This window comes from Corylus avellana, chromosome 4 (assembly GCF_965113065.1).
Source record: "Corylus avellana chromosome 4, dhCorAvel1.hap1.2, whole genome shotgun sequence".
Lineage (NCBI taxonomy): Eukaryota > Viridiplantae > Streptophyta > Magnoliopsida > Fagales > Betulaceae > Corylus > Corylus avellana.
This window is the reverse complement of record NC_142493.1, coordinates 18951695-18961235: the sequence shown is the minus strand read 5'-3', so window position 1 is coordinate 18961235 and position 9541 is coordinate 18951695. Positions and strand designations below refer to the sequence as shown.

General features: G+C 37.7%; 1 protein-coding gene across 1 annotated transcript; it reads left to right on the top strand.

Annotated features, from left to right (window-relative positions):
- The first annotated feature begins 5524 nt into the window (after positions 1 to 5524).
- Positions 5525 to 6912, top strand: LOC148586411 (uncharacterized). Its single transcript, XM_088515621.1, has 4 exons — positions 5525 to 5697; positions 6084 to 6195; positions 6319 to 6498; positions 6775 to 6912. Exons 1-4 carry the CDS (start codon positions 5525 to 5527, stop codon positions 6910 to 6912), a joined length of 603 nt encoding a protein of 200 aa, XP_088371747.1.
- Positions 6913 to 9541: the final 2629 nt, after the last annotated feature.

The following is a 9541-nucleotide window of genomic DNA, read 5'->3' as shown; positions in this document are numbered from 1 at the left end:
AACAAATCCTTATTGTTGATAATGTCTTTATATAATTTCTAATGTGTAGGTTATCATCAATACCAAAATAGTACTACTTTATCTTGACACTTCTTTTACACACATGGTTCAGTGTGGTTTTGTTCAAAATCGAACTATTTGATTGTCTCATTAAACTTGATATTCCATGATCTGGATGCTTGAAGTGTATAAATGGACTTTTGCAACTTGCGTATCATACCTTTTTTGGCTCTTAGCTACTAAGCCATTAGGTTGCATCATATAATGTCCCCATAAAGTTGCCCATTTAGAAAGGCTGTCTTGAACCCCATTTGCCAAATCTCATAATCGAGACACGTGACAATGGCTAAGAATATCCTGATTGACTTAAGCATAGCTACCAATGTGAATATTTCCTCATAGTTTATCACTTCTTTCCGAGTAAAACCTTTTGCTACCAACCTTTCCTAGAAGGTCTTTACCTTCTTATCTACCACTCTCTTTCTCTTGTATAGTCATTTACAACCAATAAGTTTAATGTAGTTAGGCACCTCTACAAGAGTCAAGACGTAATTGGAGTACATAAATTCCACTCGGTTTCCTTAGCTTTGATCAAATGGTTTGCATCCACATCATTTTCTACTTCGTCGAATATTCTTGGGTCTGATTCAAGTTACTTAGGTATAGCTTCATAAGGTTCCCCTACGAACATGAATTTGTCAGGTATCTTGACAATCCTCCCGCTACTATGCAATATGATAGTATTAGGTATCTCATTAGTAATAACATGTATGTATTCCAATAACGTCTTGACTCTTTGACGCCGGGCAGAACTAGGATTGTTCTGACAGCGTATAAAAGCAGCAGAAACTAAGATTTGAAGATAGAAAAGGGAATTCAGGAAGAGAGAAAATAACAAGTAGGGAAGAGAAAATCCCTAAGTGCCCCAAATAAACAAACAGAGAAATAACTCTGAAAGACTTAAATTTAATTGATAGTATAAACTGGATTGAAAAACAACAAAGACTAGATACCTTTATATAGGCTAGGCACCTCCTAAACTAACAAGGAAAAGGAAAAGCAAACCTAATTGGAAAAGGAAAACAAATCCTAATAGGAAAAGGAAAACAAATCCTAATAGAAAAGGAAAAACCCAATCCTTATTGAAAAAGGAAAACTAAAACACACATGCATAATTAAAATAACAATTTTCTAAAATTCCTCCTGCATCAGTCTCTCCAGGTTGGAAAGAACTCGCCCTCGAGTTCAAATCATCTTTTCCTCTATCTTTTGGATGTCCAATTAATCCCTTCTATCCTGTACTTCTCAACATCAATGCAACTTGATACCGGAAGAGAAACAATTTACAACCCATCACAACATGACTGCGAATGGTAGTTTGAAAATTCTTCATATCATATTGAGATAGTTCAATCTTCACACGGTATTCATTTATCTTCTTTCATTCGTGCGGCATATAAATCTCCCAAAAAGGATCAACTATTTCTTCCTCATTGAAAATAAAATTTTCCTCCACCTCAATAAGATCTTCATTGTCGACATATGTATCATAAGTTGGTGGAAAATTCCAATCCACGAAACATTGAGAAGGATCTTCAACATCTTCCTCATATTGAAACTCTTCATCAACAAACTTAATTCCAAAGTCTAAGTCTCCATGTCGTTCATCCCGAACACGCTGTTCCCGAAATAGAACAGGCTTGTGATACGGGTTCTCGAAATTGGATTTTGAATTGCGACCGTCAATATCGCAATACATCTCCAAGTTTTGCGCTGCTAGACGCTGGGTTAACTCCGCAACCTGCCTTTGCAAATCTTCAATCATCGCGTCTTGTATACTGCGCTCATGGTAAGGGACTTCCTCCTTCGGAACCTGTCCACGTCGACCACGACCACTAGTCATGAAAAACTAATGAAAAAATTCATCCCAAGAAGACGCTAAGCTCTGATACCAACTGACGCCGGGCAGAACTAGGATTGTTCTGACAGCGTATAAAAGCAGCAGAAACTAAGATTTGAAGATAGAAAAGGGAATTCAGGAAGAGAGAAAATAACAAGTAGGGAAGAGAAAATCCCTAAGTGCCCCAAATAAGCAAACAGAGAAATAACTCTGAAAGACTTAAATTTAATTGATAGTATAAATTGGATTGAAAAACAACAAAGACTAGATGCCTTTATATAGGCTAGGCACCTCCTAAACTAACAAGGAAAAGGAAAACAAATCCTAATAGGAAAAGGAAAACAAATCCTAATAGAAAAGGAAAAACCTAATCCTTATTGAAAAAGGAAAACTAAAACACACATGTATAATTAAAATAACAATTTTCTAAAATTCCTCCTACATCACTCTTACTCTGCGAGAGTGCCAGTATGAGTTATAATTATCCCACATGGGGAATCAGTATGCGTTACAGATTACTTAATGGCGGATTTTCGATATGAATCCAACTACCTTATAATGGGCAATGGTAGGTGTTTTGGTGGCATGATTTCACAGGTCTCCGACATGGGCAACAATTACCTTGTAGTGGGGTTCTAGTACGACGATATAGCTGATATGTCACACTGTCTCGTGGCAGGAGTACCAGTATGGTACAGATTGTCTATGTAGGAATCCGATATGTTAAGCTAACCACCAATGTACGAAGGTTAATGTACAAATATGATGGCATGATTGGTATGTTATGATACTTTGTGTGTTGGTATTTACGGTAATTTGTGTGCAAGTATGTTTGATATGGTACATCATGTACCGGTATGTTACGGATTACCTGTAAAATGAGGTTCTAGTCCGGTAAGACCTCCACCGTATGAGGGCTAATATATGGGTATGATAATGTTATAGAATGTGTTGGAACAAGTGGCTCATATTCTACTACTAGCCCATTGTGTATAATTAGTTTATGTGGGCTTGGGGACAAATAAGTTGTGGGAGGGTATTTTAGGGGGTTTTTCAAAATACTTACAATTCAGTTTTTTCTATAAATATGTTATGTTGTAACCCTAAATCATTTAATAGTAAAAATATAGCCACACATTCTCTTGTGGATATAGGCACATTGTCGAACCACGTAAATCTATGTCTCGACTCTCTCTTGATCTATCTCTTTTCGATTTCATATTATTCATCATTGTTGTGCATGGTATCAACAATTAGTATCAGAGCTTAATTCTGCGATGGCTGGGATTGGCACATCTTCTGCGAAATTCGACGTGATGAAGTTCGATGGATTTGTTAATTTTGGGTTATGGCAGAGATGTGTCAAGGATTTGTTGGTGCAACAAGGGATGGTGAAGGTGTTACATGGGATGAAACCAGAAGGTATACCCGACATAGATTGGAAGGAACTTGAGGCTAAAGTAGTGGCTACTATTTCGGCTTTGTCTAGGGGATGACGTGATGTATCATGTCATGGACGAAGAATCTTCAGCGGTAGTTTGGTTGAAATTGGAAAGTCAGTATATGTCAAAGTCATTGATGAACAAGCTCTTTCTAAAGCAGCAGTTGTACGACTTGAAGATGGTGGAGGGCTCAAATCTGAGCCAACACATCAACGTGTTCAATTAGGTAATCGATGATTGGAAATGATTGATGTGAAGTTCGAAGACGAAGACAAAGCGTTGATGCTATTGAATTTACTCCCAACTTCTCCTACGTATGAGAATTTAGTTACAACTCTAACATGGGAATGAAGTCTTTAGAGTTAGAGTACGTTTCAAGAGCCCTGTTGGCTTTTCATTAGAGGACGAAAATCAGTGATGAAAGTTTTCAAGGATAATGGCTAGTTGTAAAGGGTAACCAAGAGCATGGAAGAAGTAGTAACAAGGGTGATTCAAGTGGCAAGAATTCTCGATGAAATTCCATGAAGAGGAATGACATCAATTGCTATAAGTGCGGGAAGAAAGGGCACAAAAAGAAGGACTGTCCAGACCGGGAGAAGAACAAGGACGGCGAGAATGAAGGTTACTCAAGGTTTGTGAACGTAGTAGAGGCAAATGCAGACAATGCTGATGGTGATATGCTTTCTGTTGCATCAAATTTAGAGCATTCTGTAGATTCTTAAATTCTAGACTCAACATGTTCATTTCACGTGACGTCCAACAGAGATTGGTTTGACACCTACAGGTTAGTTAATTCTGGTGTAATTACTATGGGTAATGGTGTACATTATAAAATTATTGGCATAGGTAATATCATGATTAAGATGTTTGATGGTGTGATTAGAACATTATGTGATGTTAGACATGTACTAGATGTAGAAAAGAATCTAATTTCTTTGGGTACCTTAGACTCAAACGATTATGGTTATAAGTTTGAAGATGAAGTAATGAAGGTGACTACGGGTGCGATGGTAGTGATAAGAGGGCAGAAAAGTACAAAGAATATCTATAAACTTTTGGGAAGTACAAATGTAGGTGAAATTGCCTCTGTGGAGTCAGAGTCCGATTGTATTATTTTGTCGCATATGCAGTTGGGTCATATGAGTGAGCGGGCATGTTGAAACTTCATAAGAGAAATTTGTTGAAAGGTGTCAAAATGTGCAAACTGGATTTCTGTAAATTTTGTGTTCTAGGGAAGCAGAATCGGGTACAATTCAAGACAACCACACACAAGACAAAGGGCATTATGGACTATGCTCATTATAATGTTTGGGGACTAGTGAGGACAGCGTCACGAGGAGAACATATGTATTTCGTGATCTTTATTTATGACTTCTCTAGAAAGGTTTGGGTGTACTTTATGCTGCACAAATATGAGACGTTTGCCAAGTTCAATTTGTGGAAAGTTGAAGTGGAGAACCAGACTGGGAAGAAGGTTAAGTGTTTCAGGACAGATAATGGAACTGATTACACAAACGACAAGTTCAGGGATTTCTCTGAGCAGCATGGTATGAAGAGACATTTCACAGTACGCAAGACACCACAAAAAAATGGTGTGGCAGAAAGGATGAACATGTTTATTGTAGAGAGAGCACGGTGTCTAAGGTTGAATGTTGGACTTGCAAAGATTTTCTAGGCAGATGTAATGAGTATGACATGTTAGTTGATAAACAGGTCACCGAGGGTAGCACTAGATAGGAAAGTTGTAGAGGAGGTGTGGACAGGTAATGAGGTAGATTACTCTGGTTTAAGAGTATTTGGTTGTCCAGCCTATGTGGAGATACCTAGTGAAGAACGATCGAAGCTTAATCCAAAGTCTAGACAGTGTGTCTTTCTCGGATATGGGAAAGGGGTTAAGGGTTACAAGTTTTGGGATTCGGAGGCAAACAAGGAGGTGATCAGTAAAGATATGGTATTTGATGAAAATTCCATGTTGAAGAGTACTCAGGGTGAAGAGCAACAGGTGCCAGAAAGCAGTAGTAGTGATAAGCAGGTGGTGCAGGTGGAGTTAGAGCCTTTTGTGCAGGATAACACTTCTCAGGGTACATAGACCTCTACTTCTGGAGTTGAGGAGCATCACACTATAGCCACAGACATACCTAAATGCACTATCAGGCCACCAACCAGGTATGGTTTCGAAGATATGGTTTCTTATGCTCTTGTCATCAGCAGCGGATATCCTACTACTTTTCAAGAGGCTGTCAATAGCAAAGAGAAGAGCATATGGGTGGGTGCTATGGCAGAAGAGATGGATTCTATGCATAAAAACCAGATGTGGGATTTGGTGGAGCTTCCAGAGAGGAAGAGGGCATTAGGGTGCAAATGGGTGTTTAAGAAAAATTAAGCAGTATCAGAAAAAATGGGGGAAAAGTTCAAGGCTCGCCTAGTAGCAAAGGGTTAGTCATAGCAGAAAGGGGAAGATTATGATGAAATATTTTTTCATTGGTCAGACATACTTCTATCAGAGCGGTATTGGCATTGGTAGCTCATTATGACATGGCATTGAAGCAAATGGATATGAAGATAGCTTTTCTCCATGGTGATTAGGAGGAGCAGATTTACATGGAGCGGCCAGAAGGGTTTTGTCAACCTAGACAGGAGCACTTGGTCTGTAAATTGAAGAAGTCACTTAATGGGCTGAAGTAGTCTCCAAGGCAGTGGTATAAGCGGTTTGACTTCTACATGATCAGAATTGGCTACAGGAGATGTGAATATGACTGTTGTGTGTATGTGAGGAGCCTTGATGATGACTCATTTATTTTTCTGTTACTGTACGTGGATGATATGCTTATTGCAACTAAAGGTATAGTGGAGGTCAGCAAATAGAAAGTTTTGTTGAGTAGAGAATTTGACATGAAGGATTTGGGCACAACCAAGAAGATTCTTGGGATGGAGATTCGTAGGGACAGGGATGCCAAGAGATTGTTGCTATCTTAGGCCGGCTATGTGAAGAAGGTGTTGGAGAGGTTTAGCATAGAGAATGCGAAACTAGTGAGTACACCTTTGGCGAATCATTTTCGTTTGTCTACCTCACAGTATCCAAAGACAGTTGAAGAAACTGAAGACATGTCTATGGTCCTATATGCTGGTAAAATGGGGCGTCTGATATATGTTATGGTATATACCAAGCCAAATTTGGCTCATACATTCAGTGTGGTGAGCAAGTACATGGCAAATCCAGGGAGATAGCACTAGGATACAGTCAAATGGACTTTCAGATACTTGAAAGGTACTACAGAGTATGACATCACTTTTCTTAGACAAAAAAATGATTTTTCCGTCGTCGGGTATGTAGATGCAGATTATGCAAGGGATTTGGATGATAGGAGACCGACCACGAGTTATGCGTTCACTCTTGCAAGAGGACCCACATGTTGGAGGTATATGATCTAGTCCACGGTTGCGATGTCCATGACTGAGGCGGAGTACATGGTGGTGGCAAAGGCTGTAAAGAAAGCTTTGTGGCTTACAGGGTTAGTCAGGAAGCTGGGTATTCAGCAAGGTGGAGTTCCATTGTATTGTGACAGTTAGAGTGCCATTTACTTAGCAAAGAACCAGGTGTATCATGCGAGAACCAAACACATTGATGTGAGGTTTCACAAGATCATGGAATTGGTTGCTACAGGTGAATTGTTACTTGAAAAGATTTACACTTTTAAGAATGTAGCGGACACGTTGATGAAGCATGTTACCGCAAACAAGTTCAAACATTACTTGGACTTGACAAATGTCTCTAGATACTAGAAAGGAGAGGAGAGGAGGTCGCATCCCCAAATCTATTAGTTCCAGGTGGAGGCCCAATAATTGATTATCTTCAAAGAGGTGAATACTCGCCAAGGTAGAGATTGTTGGAACAAGTGGCTCATATTCTACTATTGGCCCATTGGGTGTAATTAGTTTATGTGGGCCTGGGGAGAAATAAGTTGTGCGGGGTATTTTAAGGTTTTTCAAAATACTTACAATTATAGTTTTCCTATAAATATGTTATGTTATAACCTTAAATCATTGAATAGTAAAAATATAGCTGCACTCTCTCCTGTGGACGTAGGCACATTGCCGAACCACGTAAATCTGTGTCTCGACTCTCTATTGATCTATCTCTTTTGCGATTCCATATTATTCATCATTGTTATCGAAGGTAACAACAGAATGAGAATATAGTGTGATGAGATGATAATCATGGTGACAATATAAAATAGAATGTGCAAAGATATTATGTTTTATATCTACATGTTTTGATGACTCAAAGTGAAATTATCATGAGTCATGCTCCATTTTAAAAAATGGCCACTTGGCATTCACGCTCAAACCTTTTTCAAACATTTTGTGAAAACCTTCTATAAGGCATAATATCAGGAGAAGTCATTTTGAGTCTTTCATTCGGTTTATTTCATGGCTTATTTCTACGTGGTGTTTACTTACTAAGTCGTGGGCTTACACAGTTGCTACATTTTTCACTTGTGAGACATTAATTTGTCCTACAGTTTAACAGGTACTAGATCGACTTGGAGCTTAGAGTCTTTGAGTAGGCTTGGGATGTAGAGCGAGAACAATAGGCAATTTTAATGCGTTTAAGTACTTATGAACTATAGTAATGTATTAGATGATAGTTAATTATTGGTACATTTCATGGATTTTGGATTGTAATTTTATTTGAGAGATGTTTTTGAAGTATTAATTAAAGCTTAGATCATATTTTTTCGCATCCTGCTTTTTTATTCACTTTGGTAGGTATTTAGGAGAGTTTTCCCAGTTTACTTGATTGTTACAGCCACCCCTTAGCAATTGGACAAAATCTTCTTGCTCCTCTAAGGAGAGTCACATGTAGCCTCAAGGATGTTGAAAACTTCAAGTCTTCTCTGGAATGAATAAGAATAACCAATGAATGAAAAGTTTTTAATAACAAAAAGCTAAATTTACATTTTCACTCTAGTAAAACTGGAACAAAAGCAAAAAAAAAAAAAAAAAAAAAAAACTACTACAAACTACTCTCTACAGAACATGCAGCTCAACAACTACAAGCCTAAAACTCAACAAAGAGCTATACATGCCTAAACCAATGTAGGACTACAAACAAATAATATACTCAAAATCAAATCAGAATCTTTACATGTATACCCCAACTATCACAAAGAGCTATATTTTTTTGAGACTTTTTAAAATTATCAGTTGCAATAACCTTTGTCCTAACCTCCCATTTAATCCCAGCAACTATTTTCTCCTTTTGTTAAGATTTGATTGCTATGTCTAATATTGTTACATTGCTGCAAGATATTATAGACTGTCGTACACCAGCCAAGCCTGCATAAAGTAGACTTCAAATCCTCTTCCATTCCTTCAAACCCCATCTCAACACATCATCCTCGCATATAAGAATATCATCAACTAGACAAGTTTGCAATATATTCTTCCATATTCTTTTGCTAAAGCCACATTGGAAGAATAGATGATCTCTTCCTTCAATTTTAACTCGCTCTCACAAAATTTTAAGTTATTCTTAAGAGGGCTCAAGAATATAAAGTTCTTAGTAAGTACTAAAAAAATCAAGTAATAGTGTGTAATGGGAGAGCTACAAGCTTCTCTATTTATAGGCTAAGTAAAATCAGAGAGGAGATTGATTTTAGCAATGTGGGACTGCAGTCCTACTACATAAGAAAACCCTAGCCTCCATATGCTTAAAAAAAAAAAAAAAAATGGCTAGGGCTGAGGATCTAGGTGCCTACCCAGTAGAATTGGACTTGGGTTTTATCCTTAAGATTAGTTTCCTATCTATGCATCTCATGCTTTGTTTCTTTCTAACCCATGTTTTAATAAGGATAAATGTAAAATTGGTCCCTGTGGTTGGCCTAAGTTACAAATTACTCTTTATGGTATAACAAATAATTTATAGGTCCCTGTAGCTAGCATAAATTACAAATCACTCCCTGTAGTATAAAAAAAATAAGGGTTAAATACCAAATACCCCCCTGGGGTTTTATTTTTATCACAGGACCCCCTTGTGGTTTTGAAAAAGGACCAAGTTAGTCCATCCGTTAGTTGACCGTTAGGACTGACACGTGGACCAATCAGATGTTGACACGTGGCACATATTTAATTTTTTTTTAAATTAAAAAAAAATGTATTTTTTTTTTTTAAAAAAAAAAAAGAAAAAAGAAAAAAG